The 22,157-nt window shown below is 41.6% G+C and overlaps 1 protein-coding gene across 1 annotated transcript in view; it reads left to right on the forward strand.

Moving 5' to 3' along the window:
* The window catches only part of GALC (galactosylceramidase), a 63,657-nt gene extending 42,474 nt beyond the window's left edge, over positions 1-21,183 (forward strand). The window contains 7 exon segments of the mRNA XM_029062159.1: positions 3,103-3,192; positions 5,017-5,106; positions 6,820-6,964; positions 10,606-10,786; positions 17,134-17,297; positions 18,014-18,090; positions 19,341-21,183. Of these exon segments, the coding sequence (XP_028917992.1) occupies positions 3,103-3,192; positions 5,017-5,106; positions 6,820-6,964; positions 10,606-10,786; positions 17,134-17,297; positions 18,014-18,090; positions 19,341-19,496 (903 nt within the window). The 3' untranslated portion in view covers positions 19,497-21,183.
* The last annotated feature ends 974 nt before the right edge of the window (positions 21,184-22,157 follow it).

Here is a 22,157-nt window from a genome sequence, read left to right on the forward strand (position 1 = left end):
TAGCTTATCTAAGTGGTTGTTTCAGATAATGTTGCTAACTCTGAAAATCTTTTTTTGTTAAATAATTATTTGGTCCTATTTAAATTTTCTGTAACTTTACAATCATGGTATGAAATTAAATTTGTTTTCAGTACTTACTGTAACAGTATGAACAGCGAATGAAGTTCATTATTCTATACTGAAAAAGTGATGAAGAAGGGAGAGACCATGATAGAGAGAGAACATGTTTTTCAACTTCTGACTCTCCTGAAGAGACTTTTTCTTGTTCTTTTCCAGTATATTCTTCATCTTGTTTTCTTTATGGCTGGCCATTTGGATACACAGTCAATAACACAATAACTAACACTCCTGAATGTTTATTAATCATTTTCTGCCCAGCAATGATTTGGTTTGACGAAAGCCTGCTCAATCCGGCTACTAAAAAATAATATAAGTAGAAATGTCCTTCTCCCCGTTACACTGGCAAGGTGGCTCAAATCTGAATTGGGCTTTTGGTTTGCAGAAAACTGGACTGTTGGGATCCCACACTTGCAGTAGTCAGATAAATAGAATGATCAACAAATAGGAAGGTGATGATTAGAAATTATAAAATGTAAATGATAAAAGCCTGAACCTGTCCCTAACTCCAAAAAACTTATATGTAGCTTCTATTTTTATTTTACCTAAAAACAAAATGGTGGCAATGGTACTCATCCAAAAAAGATGATATTAGCCAGGATTCCAAGTGCAACCCCTACCCATGGTCCCCATTTGTAAGTGACACTGGTGGTTTCTAGGACTGGATTTACTGGTTAGTTTTCATCCCCTTTTTTATCCACCCACAAGAAGCATCCATTGTATGAACAGAGCTGAGTTTGTTGCCTGGGTTTCTTGCAGACCCTTGACCCTCAGCAAAGTGCCCCTCTCCCTGTTTATTGTTATATTATACTTTCCTATGTGCTCAGTGAAGTGATCTGCACACAGTAAGCACTCAATAAATATGATTGACTGACTCTACCAAAAGACCGACCGAGGCTCTGTAGAGAAAAACCTGCCATAGCACACTCATGCTCACATTTTATCTCCCATGGTTTGTTTGAGTGCCCCCTCAGAAGGCAGAGTGATGTTGATCACTTACTTCCTTCTTCTTCAAGCAGTCAACTGCCCATGCTAGGCATGCACTTCCATGTTACATACACTGAGCGTGAACATTCAAATGATTCTGCTTCTGTGTAAAAATTGTCATCCTTGCCACTGTGCATTTCTGATTGGTGTGGTGAGGGCAACCCATCCTTTAACTGTTGGAGTTCCTCAAGGGTCAGTTCTTGGCCCTCTTCTGTTCTCCATTTACACTCACTCCCTCGGTGAACTCATTCGCTGTCACGGCTTTGACTACCATCTCTACGCAGATGACACGCAGATCTACATCTCCGCCCCGTCCTCTTCCCCTCCCTTCAGGCTCGCATCTCCTCCTGCCTCCGGGACGTCTCCACCTGGATGTCGGCCCGCCACCTAAAACTCAACATGAGAAAGACTGAGCTCCTCATCTTCCCTCCCAAACCCGGTCCTCTCCCAGACTTCTCTATCACCGTGGATGGCATGACCATCCTTCCCGTCTCTCAGGCCCGCAGTCTCGGTGTCATCCTTGACTCGTCTCTCTCATTCACTCCACACATCCTATCTGTTACCAAGACCTGCCGGTTTCACCTCTACAATATCGCCAAGATCCGCCCTTTCCTCTCCACCCAAACGGCTACCTTACTGTTACGGGCTCTCGTTATATCCTGGCTAGAATACTGTGTCAGCCTTCTCTCTGACCTCCCTTCCTCCTCTCTCACCCCGCTCCAGTCTATTCTTCACCCGCTGCCCGGCTCATCTTCCTGCAGAAACGATCTGGGCATGTCACTCCCCTTCTTAAACAACTCCAGTGGTTGCCTATCAACCTCCGCTCCAAACAAAAACTCCTCACTCTAGGCTTCAAGGCTCTCCATCACCTTGCCCCTTCCTACCTCTCCTCCCTTCTCTCTTTCTACCGCCCACCCCGCACGCTCCGCTCCTCTGCCGCCCACCTCCTCACCGTCCCTCGGTCTCGCCTATCCCGCCGTCGACCCCTGGGTCACGTCCTCCCGCGGTCCTGGAACGCCCTCCCTCCTCACCTCCGCCAAACTGATTCTCTTTCCCTCTTCAAAACCCTACTTAAAACTCACCTCCTCCAAGAAGCGTTCCCAGACTGAGCTCCTCTTCTCCCTCTACTCCCTCTGCCATCCCCCCTTTACCTCTCTGCAGCTAAACCCTCATTTTCCCCTTTTCCCTCTGCTCCTCCACCTCTCCCTTCCCATCCCCACAGCACTGTACTCGTCCGCTCAACTGTATATATTTTCGTTACCCTATTTATTTTGTTAATGAATTGTACATCGCCTTGATTCTATTTAGTTGCCATTGTTTTTACGAGATGTTCTTCCCCTTGACTCTGTTTATTGCCATTGTTCTTGTCTGTCCGTCTCCCCCGATTAGACTGTAAGCCCGTCAAACGGCAGGGACTGTCTCTATCTGTTGCCGACTTGTTCATCCCAAGTGCTTAGTACAGTGCTCTACACATAGTAAGCGCTCAATAAATACTATTGAATGAATGAATGAAAGATCAATACATAGGTGATCCAGCCACACCTATATCATGACAAAATTCCTTTTCACTTTCCCGTTGGTGTTGGAATGTCTTTATTTCCATTGCCTCAGGTAACCACTACACACTTTACATACATTCCTGCTTTTGTATGTTGGTAACTGGTCCCTTTGGAAATGGGGAATCTTAAAGTGAACATTTATTCCACAGCACCTCTGAGTTTTAGATAATCATGGAAATCGTGAACCTTCAGACTTCAGTGGTACTTCTGATTCTGAGATAGTAATCAGTACATAGTTTCAAATGCACCATCTGGAGAGGGACAAGTTAAAGAGAGACAAGTTAACCATAAATATTTACTAACGCTTTAGTTTTTTTTTTTAACTGTCAAATTGATATAAATGTGCTAAGAATATTTTGAAAAAACACTGTATTTTACCCATGTAATGAGATTAATATTGATGTTATATATGACCTTTTTATTTCTTTTTTTTTCCTAGTCTCATAACCATTCTAGGTGCATAAGACCACCCCTTCCTGCTTTTACCGTGTCAGCGCAGAATGCAACCTTCTCCCTTAAAGGATCTTTTGTAAGTTTGTGTGTGGACCCTTCATTTTTTTAAATAGTACTTGTTATGCAGTTTCCGTGTGCTAGACACTGTAATACTACTACTACTACTACTACCAATAATAATAGTATTTGTTAAGCGCTTACTATGTGTCAAGCACTGTTCTAAGTGCTGAGGTACATACAAGGTTATCAGATTGGATGCTGTCCCTCTTCTTCATGAGACTTACAGCCTTAATCCCCATATTACAAATGAGGTAATTGAGGCACAGAGAAGTTAAGTTGCTTGCCCAAGGTCACACACAGAAGGCAAATGCGGGAACTGGGGTTAGAACCCAGGTCCTCTGACTCCTAGGCCCATACTCTTTCCACTGGGCCATGCTGCTTCACACTATACTAAGCGCTAGGGTAGATATATATCAGGTTAGACACAGTCCCTGTCCCACATGGGGCTCACAGTTTAAGTAGGAGGAATAGGATTTAATCTCTGTTTTATAGATGAGATAACTGAGGCACAGAGAAGTTAAATAACTTGCCCAAGGTCACACAGAGGACAAATGGTGCAGTTAGGTTTAGAACCCAGGTACTCTGACTACCAAGCTTGTGCTATTTGCACTAGGCAATGATGCTTTCATGTGGTTGGAGGTTCATCTTAATCTCCCCCAGACTAACATTTTCGGAGACCTTTTCTTGAACCCCAGAGGGACACCTTGGAAAGCTGACTCAGTAATGACCTTTATCTTACCCCGAGTTGGGTTAATTTATTTCAGTCTATAATAGAAACTGAAATGGAGATGCCAAAAGGCCTCTTGCCTTGCTTGAGAGCATCTGCAAGGATGCCTCTAGCAAAGTTAGTTTTATATGAATTCAACAACCAAGTTATTACTCATACCTGCATTGGATTTCACTATAATGAAACTACTAGACTAGGAAGGAAACTGGAGATTGGGACCCCAAATTTGCAAACTGGATATTGGGACCCCAAATATGCAATTTCTGAGTAGTGATTGGTTCCAGGAAGGATGAATTTCCCATTTTCCATTGGCTCAAAAACATCCTCATCTCTGTTGTGGGCTCAAGAGAAGTGCCTTAAAAGGCAGCATTACTAATTAGGGATTTAGGACATGCACTAATTTGGGAAAACCAAGGTGTAAGGTTTAAACTAAAAACAAACATTGAACTCCATGGGCTGAATTAGAATTCTCAAATTGTACATTTTCAAATTGGGATGCAGCCTCTACAGGGGACGTGTGAGGCAGTGTGGCTCAGACTCCAAGGGGACAGTTTATCAGACCTCGAGTCCATTAATTTGAATGCTTCTCCTTGCTCTTGGTGCTCTAAGAGCAAGATCCAGGAACCTCCTAAGGGGCAAGGGAGTGGTGAGAGCCTGTCTCCAGTTAAAGACTGGAAATCAGTTAGAAAACTGAGGGATAGATAAGCAATTTAATCTTATTGATGGCATTCTTAGAACCTACCTATTCTAGATTCCAGGAATGCCTGCATATATATGCTTACAGGCTTATAAAAACAGATTGATTTCCAGTAAGATTAATTAGTTCTATTTACTGGGAAATTAAAGTATTACACTACATGTTTTGTCTGCATGTATATACACATAAACCAGATTATTATCTTTGGGAATCAGAAAAGAGACCTCATATCTCCACGGATTGCACACAAAGTATATCTTACATGGTTACGGGTTGCTTCAATCTCTGATGTTTAAGCTCCAATTTTTGCATGCCAATGGACAAAAAGAGAAATTTTTTGTTGTCAGTGACTTTGAGAAGACTATGTGGATTATTTGGCTAAGGAAATTGCTTGCATTTTTGTGTTTGCTTCCTAGAATAATCTGAAAACACTTCAGGTGTGGTATTCCAAACTGGAATACAAATCTGCGAACTCCATTTTATTCAAACCACTGACTCCTCTAAAGGTAAGAACTAGTGTTGGTTTACCTCTGCCAACTTTGTCTTTTCAAGGCAAGGAAATGCCTTCTGGTTGGGTTCTTATGTTCTCATTCTAGTCCAAGAACGCCCCAGAAACCCTAGGCTAGGGTTCACTTTGTGCCACAGTTATTACTTTCTCTTCAATCCAGGGATGAGCAGTGTGCACCAGCAAGGAAACTTGAAAAACAAATAGTGACCCACGTTTATAGTGACACTGGCCGGGGTGTTTAGACTGTGATCCTGTTATTGGTCAGAGATTGTCTCTATAGAGAAGCAGCGTGGTTCAGTGGAAAGAGCCCTGGCTTGGGAGTCAGAGGTCATGGGTTCAAATTCTGGCTCTGCCACTTGTCAGCGATGTGACTGTGGGCAAGTCACTGAACTTCTCTGTGCCTCAGTTACCTCATCTGTAAAATGGGGATTAACTGTGAGCCTCACATGGGACAACCTGATTACCCTGTATCTACCCCAGCGCTTAGAACAGTACTCTACACATAGTAAGCGCTTAACAAATGCCAACATATATATATTTGTTGCCAAATTGTACATTCCACGCACTTAGTTCAGTGATCTGCACATAGTAAGCGTTCAGTAAATACGATTAAATGAATGAATGAATTACTGTGTGTTTTACTTCTGTTGGTGGTTCCTAAGTGCCTAGTATGGAGGTCTGCATGTGGAGTCACTCAATTCATTTTCTTGCCTTGAAAACACACTTCAGGAAGTTCAAAGCCAGGTTGTATTTTCTAGGAAGTTGTCCTGGAGCAATTACAGAACCTCTACTCAACTTTGTAATTGTTTGTTTTAGAGTAGTTTTTTTAGGAAATGAGCTAGTGCTCACAGTTTTAGACAGTACAGCTTCCAAATATGGTATCCAAAATACGAAGTTTTGTAAGTTTTGAAGTTTTGAAAGACTCAAATGGATAGTTATAAAATATTCAGTCAAAATTTCCATGGAAAATTTTGTAAGTCCTCAATTTTTTTAATGGTGTTTGTTGAGTGCTTACTATGTGCCAGGCATTGTACTAAGTACTGGGGTGCAAGCTTATCAGGTTGGAACCACAGTCCATGTCCCAGATGGGGCTCACAGTCTTCATCCCATTTTATGGATGCGGTAACTGAGGCACAGAGAAGTTAAGTGACTTGCCCAAGGTTACATAGCAGACAAGTGGCAGAGCCAGGATTAAAACCCAGGTCCTTCTGGCTCCCAGGCCCGTGATCTATCCACTAAGCCATGCTACTTCTGTGCACCTGCCCTCCTCCCACCAACGAACATACATGCTGTCAGGTGCTTGAACATATATCCACTTTTTGGTGCTTCACCAGGTGTGCTCTTATAAGGCATTGACTGTGGAAACCTCTACTCAACTTTGTAACTGTTTGTTTTAGAGTAGTTTTTTTAGGAATATGTTCTGAAATTTCCTCATTCAACATTGGAATTTTTCTGAAAGAAGCCCAGAGAGATAGTCTGGTCTAGTTTCCTATCTCTGGACAGAACTAGAAAAATAGATTACATTTTTCTTTAAGATCTTTGAGTTGATTCCTTAGCCTCACTTGTAGGGCAATATTTTAAAATCTGTCTATTAGGAAATTTAAACCTAAATGTCCCTCGTGGAAATTATTGATCATTTGCTTCTATTGGTCTTTTATTAGTATGTTATTTTATCCTGGAATTTAGTCTTCTAGTGTGTTTTGTCTTGCAGTTGAATGAAAGCTCATTCACCTTATCCCTGGATGTGGATGAAATCTATTCTTTAACAACTATAACTACAGGGCATAAAGGCAGTTACCCAGTTCCTCCCAAATCACAACCATTTCCTCCTACATACAAGGATGATTTTGATGTCCGTAAGTATTTCTTTTTTTAAGACTCTGGGCGAGCCTTTATTTGCAGAAATAAGGAAAGTTTCCTGGTAGGTAGTTTTTACTGTTGAAATGACTCTTCCATTTGTGAAAATTTAATTACACATAAGAATTAACCTTTTATTTTAAAATATCCATGGGGGAGGGTGAGGTTTTCTTCATATCCTACATTGTGCATTTCCTAGTTTTATGGTTACATAGGTGGCAATTAATTAGGACAAAGAATTAGTTTTGGGGGCCTAAAAGAGCTTTATATGGGCCAAGATTAAACCCCCCAAGTTTTAGTGTCTGTACCCAGCCTTAAGCCCCAGGTGGTCAGTGGGGCTTGCGTGTTTCCAAGGCATGATGGGACAGCGTAGATATGGCACAGCGGCCATAATGTTTACTGGGAATTGTAATCTCTTGTAATGCACAAAAACATCCATTCATAAACTGTTTATTCCTGTAAATATCTCACGGTTACCACACTTGCCAAGAGCCTCCTCCACTACTTTCCACTCCTCCCCCCAGTAATAGAAGTCCTGAAATGGGGGCTACCAATCCATTAAGTGATCCCACTCCTGCAGACACCCATATTGTTCCTAATGCCTTTGCCAAAGAGGTGTAGCAGGACATTCTCCAAATAGCTTTTTAAAATTTATTTCCCTGATTTAAAAATTACTTAGAAGTGTGGTGAACTATTTTATTTTTATAGTGACAGAATACAACTAGTGTTCCTACTTGTTCAATCCCAAACCATAATAGTGTTGTTGGGGAACCCTGTCCGGCTTCAGGGAAGATGCACCTTCCTTTTGTTGTGGGATGAGAGGTGGGGTTTAGGGCCTTACAGCTTGTACCTCCCATGAGGAGGGTGGGCATCCCATTGCCTCCCAATCAGGGTAACCTGTCAGAGATTGGAATTGTGGATATGGAGTTGAGAGCTGAGGTTGAATCCGGGCCAGGATTTTCTCTCACCTATAACTCTTTTCCATAGTGTATCAGGGCATAAAGCAACTGAACTACCTCAGGTGGCTTTCCTATTGTAAGGTCCACAGTGGATTTGGGTTCCAGCCACAGTGGCACTTTCTGCTTGGCTCTGCCATGCGTTTGATGGAATTTGGTTGGTGAAGACTTCAGTTGGTGTGTTGGGAAATGTTCTAATTTTGCTGGTTGAGAAATAACTTCCTTAAAGAATTAGTAATGTAATATATCTGCCTTTTATGTAAAAGTATCTCTCATGGATTCTTAGAGAAAAGTAGGATGTGACAGGGTTTCTACCAGCCCTAAGTCTTTATACAGCCATCCATGAAAATCAAAGGGGCAATTCAGAAACTTCCAACCACTTACCACACGTTAACCCTTAATGTTAACTGAACTATTTAGTTTTGAGCTAAAGGAAGCTCCTTTTCTGCAAAATTTGGTAATGCAAGTGAAGCTAGAATCAACAATAAACAGACTCTTTGGGTGCATTGCCAGGTAATTTAGCTGAGAAATTTAGTTCGTGGTTTCAGGAGTGGAGATAAGGATGTAAAATCCAATGAAATATAACACTTTTTACTTATTCTACAAATGGGTTACTTAAGCCTTCCTGAACTATTTATAGCTAGTGAATTGTGATGAATTATATAAAATAAAATTCACTAGAAACCAATTAGAATAATTCCCCTGATAAAGAGTAGAAAGCCCATTTTATGTTCTTTAAGAAATTAAGGTTAGAAATTTCAAAGATAATATTCTAAAATCATTATATAGCTGTTTTAAAAGGAATAAGGACATGAATGTCTAGTATTTTACTCTAGACTTCGAGGTTGTGGACAGGGAATGTGTCTACCAACTCTGTTGTACTGTACTCTCCCAAGTGCTTACTACAGTGTTCTGTACACAGTACATGCTCAATAAATATGATTGATTAATTGATTGGACCCCCTCCAATCTGGCTTCCATACCCTCCACTCTACCGAGACTGCTCTCTCTAAGGTCACCCATGACCTCCTTCTTGCCAAATCCATTGGCTTCTATTCCATTATAATCCTCCTTGACCTCTCAGCTGCCTTTGACACTGTCAACAATCCCCTCCTCCTCCACACCTTATCTCATCTTGGCTTCATGGACTCTGTCCTCTCCTGGTTCTTCTCTTATCTCTCTGGCTGGTCATTCTCGGTCTCCTTCGCAGGTGCCTCCTCCCCCTCCCATCCTTTAACTGTTGGAGTTCCTCAAGGGTCAGTTCTTGGCCCTCTTCTGTTCTCCGTTTACACTCACTCCCTTGGTGAACTCATTTGCTCCCACGGCTTTGACTACCATCTCCTCGCAGATGACACGCAGATCTACATCTCTGCCCCGTCCTCTCCCCCTCCCTTCAGGCTCTCATCTCCTCCTGCCTCCGGGACGTCTCCACCTGCATGTCTGCCCGCCACCTAAAACTCAACATGAGCAAAACTGAGCTCCTCATCTTCCCTCCCAAGCCCAGTCCTCTCCCAGACTTCCCTATCATCGTGGATGGTACGACCATCCTTCCTGTCCTCAGGCCTGCAACCTCGGTGTCATCTCTCTCGTTCACCCCACACATCCGATCCGTTACCAAGACCTGCCGGTCTCATCTTTACAACATTGCCAAGATCCGCCCTTTCCTCTCCACCCAAACGGCTACCTTACTGTTACAGGCTCTCGTTGTATCCCGGCTAGACTACTGTGTCAGCCTTCTCTCTGATCTCCCTTCCTCCTCTCTCGCCCCGCTCCATTCTATTCTTCACTCCGCTGCCCGGCTCATCTTCCTGCCAGAAACGTTCTGGGCATGTCACTCCCCTTCTTAAACACCTCCAGTGGTTGCCTATCAACCTCTGCTCAAAACAAAAACTCCTCACTCTAGGCTTCAAGGCTCTCCATCACCTTGCCCCCTCCTACCTCTCCTCCCTTCTCTCTTTCTGCTGCCCACCCCGCACGCTCCGCTCCTCTGCCGCCCACCTCCTCACTGTCCCTTGGTCTCGCCTATCCCGCCGTCAACCCATCGGCCACGTCCCCCCGCGATCCTGGAATGCCTTCCCTCCTCACCTCCAACAATCTAATTCTCTTCCCCTTTTCAAATCCCTACTTAAAGCTCACCTCCTCCAAGAGGCCTTCCCAGACTGAGCTCCCCGCTTTTTCCCTCTGCTCCCTCTACCCCCACTTCACCTCTCCGCAGCTAAACCCTCTTCTCCCCCCTTTCCCTCTGCTCTTCTCCCTCTCCCATCCCATCCCCTCAGCACTAGTCCGCTCAACTGTATATTTCATCACCCTATTTATTTTGTTTAATGAGATGTACATCACCCTGCTTCTATTTATTTGCCATTGTTTTTATGAGATGTTCTTCCCCTTGACTCTATTGCCATTGTTCTTGTCTGCCTGTCTCCCCCGATTAGACTGTAAGCCCGTCAAAGGGCAGGGACTGTCTCTATCTGTTGCCAATGTGTACATTCCAAGCGCTTAGTATAGTGCTCTGCACATAGTAAGTGCTCAATAAATACTATTGAAGGAATGAGTGAATAACACCAAGATGCTAATTTATAAATATTTTCTGTTTAAAGGGTTTGAAATGAAGGATTTGAAATTGTGCTGAAGGAAAAAAGAAAATTAAACCCAAAGTTGAAATGCAACTTTTGTTTTCTGGACAGGTGATCCACCTTTCAGTGAAGCTCCAAATTTTGCTGATCAAACAGGAGTGTTTGAGTATTTTATAAATATTTCAGACCCTGGTGAGCATATTTACACATTACGCCAGGTGCTTACTCAGCGTCCCATCACCTGGGCCTCTGACGCAGACCAGACCATCAGTATTATAGGAGATTATAAATGGTAAGTTAAACGGTTGCTTGATTCCGGTACCCTGTTCTTCATCTGTCTTTCATCAGTCTTTGTGAATAGAGAATGATGCATCACTTGTTGTTGCCTGTTTCAGTTTCTCCATACATGCCCAACTCAGCGGTGCCTCTCCCAGGATAAGTAATGAGGATTTTGAAACTAGAGATTCCTGACTTCAAACGGGTGTTAGGACCTACATCTAATTACTCACTTCATTTATAATTATACATCAGGCCTCAGAGGGGAGAGTGAAATTGATCATTTGTTCCTGTCAGTCTTAGATTGCCACCTTTTGGATTGTAAGTAGAACTGCTTGAATTCAGCCTGTGAATTAAAAGAGATATTGTAAAACTTTGCCACTTGACCCAGTAGGTGGCATTGGTGAAAGGCAAATCAGTACCCTTTTTAGAAAAAGTGCAGTGAATCTTTAGCTGAACTTTTCCTAAACTGCTGAGGTAGATGAGATGTCTAGTGATAGATATCTGCTGAGCCATTTGAAAGGCAAAATCACTTTCCTTCTAAAAACAACAAGCCACTTTAAATGTTATTTAGAGATTTTAGCAGTAATAATGGCAGTAGTGATACTTAACAAATAGCCTTCTTTACACTAGTATTCTGATGTTTGTGCAGGGCAAAACCCCCTCCAAACTTGTGGTTGCTAACTAAATGGACAGTGTCATTATGATTCTGTCTTCCACATGAAACTGAAGAGCACTGTTCTACCGTTACTTATCCTTAGTCCCTATTCCCTTCCTCCACAACTCAGTCCATGGGAACCCCCAGTCTTAGGCAAGAACAATAATTTTGGGGGGGGGGCATTTGTTAAGTGCTTACTATGTTCCATATGCTGTACTAAGCACTAGAGTAGGTGTACAAGATAATCAGGTTGGACACAGTCCCTTTCCCATCCTGGCCTCACAGTCCCCATTTTACAGGTGAGGTAGCTGAGGCACAGAGAACTGAAGTAACTTGTCAAAGGTCACACAGCAGACAAGGATAGAGTAGGATTAGATCCCAGGTCATCTGACTCCCAGGCCCGTGCTCTTTCCGCTAGACCATGGAGAACTGCAGTTCCTTTCTTACACTGCTTAGTCTCAGGATACTTCCTCAAGAGGGTGTTGGGGGTGGTGCCAGAATCTCCTGTTGCAGTCAGGGAAAGTTTCACTCCATTTGTATCCTCCTCTGAAACTGAAAAGCCACTTCAGTAGGAGCTTGTAGGGGACAATGCAGATTTTTGAGCTTTCAGCCATAGCACTGGACTATGGGAGCACCTTCAGGAAGGAATTGAGAAGGGACAAGGATGGGATCCTTGTTATTAAGAGGTATGCAGTAGTTTTTAATGAATCTTTGCAGTAACTGATTTCAGGGTTTCTCCATGGGATGGGACTTTAAAATGCTGTGTGGTTTGTGTGGGGTTTCCTTTGCCAGAAAAGACTTTTAAAGTTCTGAAATGGAGAAGTCAGGAGTGGACTACCAATTCAGTAAATGTTCAATAAATACAAAAAGTGGAAAGAGTGGAAATATTTTACAGAAGAAAGGGGAGACACTGACTGTACCTACAGGCAGTGTGCTCTGTAGCTGGTCATTGTGGGTAAAGACTGCGCATGCATTTTACAGTGTGTTGCACCACAATCTGCCACCTGCTCATTGCATGCCATGTACTAACAGAATCGTAACTGGCAGGGACACGCTGTGCAGGCCACTAGAACTAGAGTCATTGTCTGTGTTGAGGTTTTTTATCTTAATGTCTCAAGATCAGAGTTCATCTGTCATTCCTGACTCCTTCACAAGTTATCCTGCAAAGTCAGTTAATATGGTTCTGTCCATTCTGCAAGAACTTCTGTGCTGAAATATCATTTTTTGTCCAAGGCCAAATGTGTTGACCTTGTACAAAAGTCTCATACTAGATATCCCAGATACCTTGCCAAATTTGCCCAGGCCCATTAACCACGGGAATGAAATGATTCATACTGGCCAGCAGAAATAAATGTGTTTTCATTTGTTTTATGTCTGAGAGGACCAAGTCTTCGGCTTGTTTTGGGATGCTTTTATTTAAGGCTCTTGTGAACTCCATATTTGAGGGGAGTCTCCTGCATCAGTGTAGATTTTGTGGGGTTTATAATAATAATAATAATTAACAATTAAGGTATTTGCTAGGCACTGTGTGCCAGAGACTGTACTAAGTGACCTCTTCTCCACCCCCCCCCCCCCCCCGCTCTCAACCCTCTCCCCTACTTTTCCATCCTTCCCAGCAGGATCCACAGAGGTCTCCTCCCTCCTCGCAAGTGCCACCCCCTCCACCTGTGCTTTGGACCGCATTCCTGCTCACCTTATAAAAACTATCGCCCCTTCCCTCCTCCCCTCCTTAATTTCCATCGTTATCCACTCACTCTCCAATGGCGTCTTCCCCTCTGCCTTCAAACAAGCCCATGTTTCCCCCATCCTAAAAAAACCCTCTCTTGACCCCACTTCCCCTTCCAGTTATCGTCCTATCTCCCGCCTACCCTTCCTTTCCAAACTCCTAGAATGAGTTGTCTACACTTGCTGCCTTGAATTCCTCAACTCCAACTCTTTCCTGAACCCCTCCCATTTGGCTTCCGTCCCCTCCACTCCACTGAATCTACTCTCTCAAAGGTCACCATTGAACTCCTTCTTGCCAAATCCAATGGCTCCTACTCTATCCTAATCCTCCTCGACCTCTCAGCTGCCTTTGACACTGTCGACCATTCCCTTCTCCTGAACACTTTATCTAACCTTGGCTTCATGAACTCTGTCCTCTCCAGATTCTCCTCTTATCTCTCCGGCTGTTCATTTTCGGTCTCCTTCGTGGGCCCCTCCTCCCCCTCCCATCCACTAACTGTAGGGGTTCCTCAAGGGTCAGTTCTTGGCCCTCTTCTGTTCTCCATCTATACTCACTTCCTTGGTGAACTCATTTGCTCCCACGGCTTCAGCTATCATCTCTATGCAGATGACATCCAAATCTACATCTCCTCCCCTGTTCTCTCCCCCTCCCTCCAGGCTTGTATCTCCTCCTGCCTTCAGGACATCTCCATCTGGATGTCTGCCTACCACCTACAACTCATCACGTCCAAGACTGAGCTCCTTATCTTCCCAAACCCTGTCCTCTCCCTGGCTTCCCTGTCACTGTGGACGGCACAGCCATCCTTCCCGTCTCACATGCCCGCAACCTTGATGTTGTCCTTGACTCAACTCTCTCATTCACCCCACACATCCAATCTGTCACCAAAACCTGCCAGTCCCACCTTCACAATATCGCCAAGAGCCGCCCTTTCCTCCCATCCAAACTGCTACCGTGCTGGTACAAGCTCTCATAATATCCTGACTGGATTATTGTGTCAGCCTCCTCTCTGATCTCCCATCCTCCTGTTTTTCCTCGCTCAAGTCTATTCTTCATTCCGCTGCCCAGATCATGTTTCTACAGAAATGCTCTGGGCATGTCGCTCCACTCCTCACAAACCTCCAGTTGTTGCCTATCAACCTTCACATGAAACAGAAACTCCTCACTCTTGGCTTCAAAGCTGTCCATCACCTAACCCCCTCCTACCTCACCTCCCTTCTCTCCTTCTACAGCCCACTCCGTACATTCCACTCCTCTGCTGCCGCTAACCTCCTCATGGTCCCTCGTTCTCACCTGTCCCGCCTTCAACCCATGGCCCATGTCCTATCGCTGACCTGAAATGCCCTCCCTCCTCACCTCTGCCAAACTAACTCTCCTCCCCTCGTCAAAGCCCGACTCAGAGCTCACCTCCTCCAGGAGGCCTTCCCAGATTGAGCCCTCCCTTTCTCTGTGCTCCTCCTCCCCTTACAATTCCCCCTACTCCTTCCCTCTGCTCTTCCCCCTTCCCCTCTTCGCAGCACTTGTGCATATTTGTATGTATTAGTTATTACTGTATTTATTTTGTTAATGATGTGTACATTATTATACATCTATGATTCTATTTATCTTGATCATATTGATGCCAGACTATTTGTTTTGTTGTCTATCTCCCCTGTTTAGACTGTGAGCCCGTTGTTGGGAAGGGATTGTCTCTATCTGTTGCCGAATTGTACATTCCAAGCACTTAGTACAGTGCTCTTCACATAGTAAGCGCTCAGTGAATACAATTGAATGAATGAATGAATATGAGCAAATTGGGTTGGACACAGTCCTTGCCACATGTGGGGCTAACAGTCTCATTCCCAATTTTACAGGTGAGATAACTGAGGTACAGAAAAGTTAAGTCACCTGCCCTAGGTCACACAGCAGACAAGTGGTAGAGTTACGATTAGAACCCATGACCGTCTAAATCCCAGGCCTGTGCTCTAGCCATTACGCCATGCTGCTGCTCCTTCAAGTGGAATACTCAAGTGGATTATTCAACTGGAATAATCCACCAGCGGTGAAGCAATTAACGGGAAAAACATTTTAAACAAATAAGGGTGCTCAGATAACAGAACATAAAACTAGCCATCCAACTGTACAAAAGTAGGGTGGTGCAGAGCAGAATCTTTGATGGCATGATGCATAAATGAAAGGGGCACCAAGCATATTTTTATGTTTTTGTTAAGTACTTACTATGTGCCATTACCTGTCCCACATAGGGCTCCAAGTCTTAATCCCCGTTTTTCAGATGAAGTAACTGAGGCACAGAGAAGTGAAGTGACTTGTCCAAGATCACACAGCAGACAAGTGGCAGAACTGGGTTCGAACCCAGGTCCTCTCACTCCTAGGCCCGTGCTCCCTCTGGCAGGCCACACTGCTTCTGGGAGGCAGATGACATTGTTCTACAAGAGACAGTCTTGGAGTGTCCATGGTCATACATTGGTTTGCTGTCTTTGACCCCCAGAATAGATTTATCTATGTGAATATGAAGCAATACTATAAAAAAAAAACCAGTGATCTGTGAGTTTTATAAGTATCCAAACTGAAGCCAGTTCAGATGATTCAAAAACAAAGCATGGTAGCTAGTCAAATTACAAGTTTGTCGAAGATGAGTGAGTTTATCCTATAAATGAATTCTTCATGTCTGAACTAGACTCAGTACAAATTTATTCAGATAATGCTTTTTACTTAGTTGTTTTTCTCCTTGGGCTGTGTCAAAAAATGGTAGAAAATGGGTGAAGGGTAAACCTTAGATTTTTGTTGATGTGTAAAAGGACTGGCAGCCCGTGGCAGTAGGATAGAGTGATTCTTTTGCTCTCATATTTTGCTTTAGTTGAATGGCAATAGAGTCATTTGAGCATACTACACAGACTTTAGCTGAAGCTGCTTAAAACTTTCCATCTTGTTAGTAAGCATTGATTACGATCAGAATGGCAACCATAAAATTGCCTTTTCACAGCACATTTCTGATCATTGCATCCTGAGTTTCAAATTTGCTTAATTTACTGGCAGATTTTTGCTTTCATCAGCACTGCAGAGGGATTACGGCTGTGGAAGAGCAAACTGCACTCTATTCTATTTCATTCATTATCTACAAAATTGCCTGCTAAATTCTAATTCCAGAATCACTTATTCTGAGTTGTGATGCGTGAAGTTGAAAGAGGTTTACTTTTTTCTTTCCCTCATAAATAGGCTGCGTTTGTAGTGCTGGGTGTATTATTTGTGATATTTAACACTTACTTAGTACCAGAAAGACTAAGGGGATCAAAGGGACATAGAGAGCCATATATAGCCTCTTTCCATGGGTTTTTAATCCTGTCAGGGAGATAAGTCTTTAGATTTTAAAATATACTCATTTCTTTTCTTAAATGAAGATTACATTTTGCACAACTCAGTCCTAAGGAAAACCACTCACCTGTTCCATCATATATATGGGCTATCATGTGACTTTTTTCCGACATTCCGGTGCAGTGCAACTGGACAGGTTCATGGAGTCGGGAAACCAGTCTACTATTGATTGATGACTTACTGAATTTGTCCAGAGATTTACCAGTGTGTCTGTCCTTTCCACACCTTTTAGGCTGTAAATCATCAGCAGGTTCATTCAATAGTATTTATTGAGCGCTTACTATGGGCAGGGCACTGTACTAAGAGCTTGGAATGTACAATTCGGCAACAGATAGAGACAATCCCTACCCAATGACGGGCTCACAGTCTAAAGGTTCAGAGACTGTGACTGTTCCGGTGTGCTTCTACCTTATCTTTGCCCTCACTGCAGTGCTCAGCCCAGAGTAAGAACTTAGCAATTGTAATTGTAATGGAAGATGATGATGATAATCATCTTTAGGAAACCAAATTTTTTCTATATAAAAGTGTTGAGAATTTGAAATTATTTGTGATGTTTCTTTTGAGATTCAGAACACTCTTACTTACCAGAACCATTAACTTTGTTCTACAGGGTGAATCTGACTGTAACCTGTGATATTTATATAGAGAAACCTCACACAGGAGGTGTGTTCATTGCAGGAAGAGTAAACAAGGGTGGGGTGCTGATTCGAAATGCCAAAGGAGTTTTCTTTTGGGTTTTTGCAGATGGTACCTTCAGAGTTACTGGGGATCTTGGTAAGTACATTTCTAATCTTACTCTGCAACAGGCTGGTGCTTTTCATTTCTTCATAAACAGCATCTTCCCATCTTAAAAAAAGTTATCGTAGTTCTGAGTCTCCACAGAAAAATTCATGAGATGTGATCAGGCCATTACCTGGATACTGAAAGTTTAAACAAATGCAACAAAAAACACTTTTGAATTTTTTGGTAATTAAAACCAATAAGCACAATTGGAAATTTCAGACAAGGAAGGGATTTCTTGGCTAAAAATTATATATGCATTTCAGCCTTCTCCTTCCTGTTGTCTGTAGAGGCCTAGTTTCACTCTTTGGCATGGCCTAGTGGAAACAACAAGGGGCCTGGGAGTCATAAGATCTGGGTTCTAATCCTGCCTCTGCCACTTGTCTGCTGTGTGACCTTGGACAAGTCATTTCATTTCTCTGGGCCTCAGTTATCTCAACTGTAAAATGGGGTTTAGATTGGGAGCCCCATGTGGGAAATGGACTGTGTCCAACCTGATTACCTTATATCTACCTTAGCGCTTAGTATAGTGACTGAAATATAGTAAGTGCTTAACAAATACTAAAAAAAAAAGTGTCTACAAGACTTGTAGTGGAAAACAGGAGTAGAAGAAGAGTGGACAGTCCCACAAACTAGATAAACAGTGCTTAAATAATGAATCCCCTTTAATTTTATTTTAACTTGCGACAGAATTTGCTTTTCTTTTGTAGCTGGAAACATTGTGTTGCTCAAAGGAAAAGCTGGAGTCAGAGCTAAAACATGGCACACGCTTTCTCTGAAAATTGATGTAAGTAACCAACTGAAGCACTCAGAAATTTATTTGTGCTTCCTGATGGAAGAAAATAATATGTCTGTTTTTGGGGAATGGAGACTTATTAAATTCTGTTGTAAATGCAAACAAAAGGGAAGAAAAAGCATACTTAATTTGTAAGAACAGGCCTTTTATTCTGGGGACCCTGGATTTAGCTCTAATCCATTCTTTGTATCTGAACCAGTGGCCAGGCTGGGCAGTCTTATTCTACAGGCAAGAGAGTGATATACTTGTATTAGAGTTTTGACAGCACTGAGAGAAGAATTGGTGGAAAGGCAGGTAGGTGGAGAGATGAAATACTGTTATGTCCACTTTTCGAAATGTTATATGATTTCCCATAGAAGAAAACATATTTGTAATATTGCAGAAAGTCCTCTACATTCTGTCAGACTTCTTGGTTTATTTTTAGACCCTGTTTCAGAAAATAGTTCATGAATCATCTGGAACTGTTTTCTGGTTTAATTTTAAAGTAATGAATTTTGCAATGCACACGTGCCTGGATTTTTGTGACTGACCTATCAGTATGAACAGGAGTATTTACAAGTAGAAAGGAAACTTGAAATCAAACTTTCTAAATGGTGTAGCCTAAAAACTATTGTACACCAAGTTTTCCCTGAATGTGTCTATACACAAGTGCTAGGAATAACGACATGTTTTATTTTCATGTTTTTCTTAATTTAAAATAGTAAAGGAGAAGCATTGTAATGGTAAATTCCATTCTAGGCATAAGTAATGTCAACTATTGCTTTGACAACAGAGTTATTCAGGGCCGGGGGTGGTAGTGGGTGAGTCTTATATCAATTACTGTCTCCAGGCAAGATGAAGAACTTTTCCTGAAGAATGCCCTCTTCTTGTTTCAAAGATGGCCCTGAGCACCTTCTAAGGCATCCTGAGATTGAGAAGGATATTTGATTGATTGGATGGCTGGATAGACAAACATTCTAAATTATCAACAATTCTTACTAAGTGGCTGTTGAGTGCAAAGCTGGTTTAGAGGAAGCCATTGTGTATGGATTGGGAGTAGGAAGATGGGGTGATAACTAGACGGGGGTTTGGGATTCAGAGAAGATTTTGAAGTGTGGAGACTTGAGTGTCATTGAAAGGAAGGAGCCATTCAAGAATGAGAGGTTGAAGATAGCGGGAGGAGAGGGAATTAAAATAAGCCGTTCTCATTGTGATACTGTTCTTTTTTCTCTCCCCCGACCCCTTTTCCTCTCTCTGGACAGGGTCCTTACTCCTCAGGGCTGTTAAATGGTTATCCTCTCTGGAAAGATGTCTTGATTAGCGGTTCGAGCAATGGCTGGGCAGCAATAGGAACCCGATCCTTCGAATTTGCACAGTTTGACAACTTTAATGTAGAAGCCACACTAAACCTCGGATGAGTTTTTTTTTTTCTAATTTTGCCTTCTTTGAGCCAGGCCCTATTTTGAAGGCCAAATCTAAAGGGAGAGATCTTCTTAAATCTTAAGGAGAGAGAACCATCCTTATAATTGCTGCCATTGTTATCTATATATTAATTTAGTGAGAGTTACTATAATTTAGTAATGCCACCTTTGCTTTCTCATCCTCTCACTTCAAAGAGGGCAGGCTACTCAGAAGTTGTATTGCCACATTGACAAGTGGATTATTTCTCTTTTTGATCCCTCATATAACAAAAAAGTTGAAGTCCAGGTCTATTCAGATGTTATAAACTTAGTGAACCTATCCACAGAAATAATATTTACTGCTGCTGACAACTGGACTCAATGAATGGATTGGTTTTACAGTATTTTGGGGAGATACTGTTTTCCCCATGAAAATGGTTTCTATATGAAGCAAAGTAGTTCAAGTATTCTGTTTAATTTTAACGTTCTAACAGTTTTTTTTAAAGGGAAAAGGCATGATCATTTATACAAAGCCTTATTAATAAACTACCTCTTAAAATACTGCTACAGCTAGTAATAAAAGCAAGCTAATTTGGGACTTTAATGGTCTCTAATTCTTTCACTATAATCAATTGTCTAGGTATTTCCTCCCTCCTTTCCCTCTTTGTGGCTTTGGTCATTGATTTGCAACTGGAGGAAGAGTTGATACCGTGAACAAATTTGACATCACAACCAAGGGCAGTGTGATATGCGAATGGAACAGAAGTGTTTAATTCAGAGGCAGCTGTGTAGGAATTTTATTTTTGTGCCTATTTTAATGTTCCATTTGGGAACATCTTCCTTTTACCTAGTTCATTAGAGCATTTTCTCCTTAAAATCATCAAACAAATTAAAAGAATGAGCGAATTATTTCTACTTGAATATGGAGGTAAAAGAGAGCTACCTCTTTATTATTACTCAATGTGTTCAATTGTTGGCTTTCTGAGTCATCAGATGCAGCTAGTGTCTATTTAAGTATAAGTTTATATTTGAATAGTAGGTGTGATTTATAAGTGAGGGAATCGTTGCAAATTACAAATCCAGTAGACATTTTTAAATGATAGAAAATCACATGGAGCTTTTGCAAATAATATTTTTATCATGGCAGTCTAAAATAAGCTTTATGAATTATGAATTTGAACCAAAGAATGATTTATATAATTTCCAAGTGTCCGTAGAATAGCTATGACAGTAGTTTTTGTGCAGCCAGGGAAAATGCAGGACTTTAGTGCCCAAGAATGTTTGAAACAATTTTGGTACAAATGTGTTATTTGTTGTCCTCTCAATAACTTCAAAATTTACCTGAAAAGGGAGAAACTAAACTGGTGTGGCTAGATCATGCTTAAGGACAGTGCTTGACTTTTTCTCTTCCCACTAGTTTTAACACATTGCACTGATGATTTTTAATAGTTTCCTTAATATTCAATTCTTAGTTAATGGGGTATTTATGTTGTGTTAACCATTTTAAATATCTTTTGTATTTTGGGAATGAATGTTGACTATATTGTTTTGGCATCTCTAATTCTTATTCAGTGAATTGAAGGCCTTTGTTGATAACAAAATAGACTTTCAAACTGAATGTTTAGCAGAATCAGATTGCTCGAGAGTGGTTATAAATACAAATGATTTCAGATGAACAAATAAAACGATTTTTAAAATCCCTTTATCTCTGTAGTCTAGTTTTATAAATGCGTCATCATATTCTAGAGTGAAAGGAATTATACTCTTTTATTTAGGATATCACATTTAACTTCCAGGTAAGATGGCTTGCCATTAGTCTAACAGTGATGAAAGACTTTATCACCAGTCTGAATGATGTAATGGCCTCCAGTACACTTTTCTAAAACCAATCCCTTCTGGTTGCTGTGGCTACCATATTGCCTAGATTAAGATTGTTTTTAAATAAATATTTATTATTAAAATTTCTTATGTGTAACTCAGTAATATTTTATATCTTCTTAATTCCTTTCTTCCCTTGGTTAACAGATGGAACTGTTCTTTTTACTCCATTTCTGGGTGATTGACACAGTAATTTCATCTCTATTTTGTGCTTAGTGTTCACTAGAAAAAACATCCAAATCCTTCCAGAATGTTGGGTTTTTTCTGGATTTTTTTTGGTAAAAAAATAAACAGGCCAGAAAATTCCATATATAAAGCATGTCTACTTATGTCTCACAAACTTTGAGAATATTTGAGTATCTGAAGAAAACCAATTTGTCTAGATGCTGATCTCATAACCTTGTACCCACGCAACATGTAACACAGAGTGGGTACTTAATAAGTGCCTTTGTTATTTTTTATTAAAACCCTTCTTATAAGAAGTGAGAACCCCAATTCATTGATCACTCCCAGGTTTTCTTCAGCACGTCTATTTGATGTCTCCTCATTGTTATGGTATTTGTTTAATTCTTACTCTGTGTCAGTTGTATCACACTCTCCCACGTGTTTAGTACAGTGTTCTGCATATAGTAGGCACTCAACAAATACTGATGATGATGATGAAGAAATGGCCTAAGTTTTTCATTTATTCATTCATGAATTCATTCAGTCGTATATATTGAGTGCTTACTATGTGCAGAGCACTGTGCTAAGTGCTTGGAATATACAATTCAGCAACACATATAGAGTTTTTGCTAGGAA

The sequence above is a fragment of the Ornithorhynchus anatinus genome, chromosome 1 (assembly GCF_004115215.2).
Source record: "Ornithorhynchus anatinus isolate Pmale09 chromosome 1, mOrnAna1.pri.v4, whole genome shotgun sequence".
NCBI classification, from domain to species: domain Eukaryota; kingdom Metazoa; phylum Chordata; class Mammalia; order Monotremata; family Ornithorhynchidae; genus Ornithorhynchus; species Ornithorhynchus anatinus.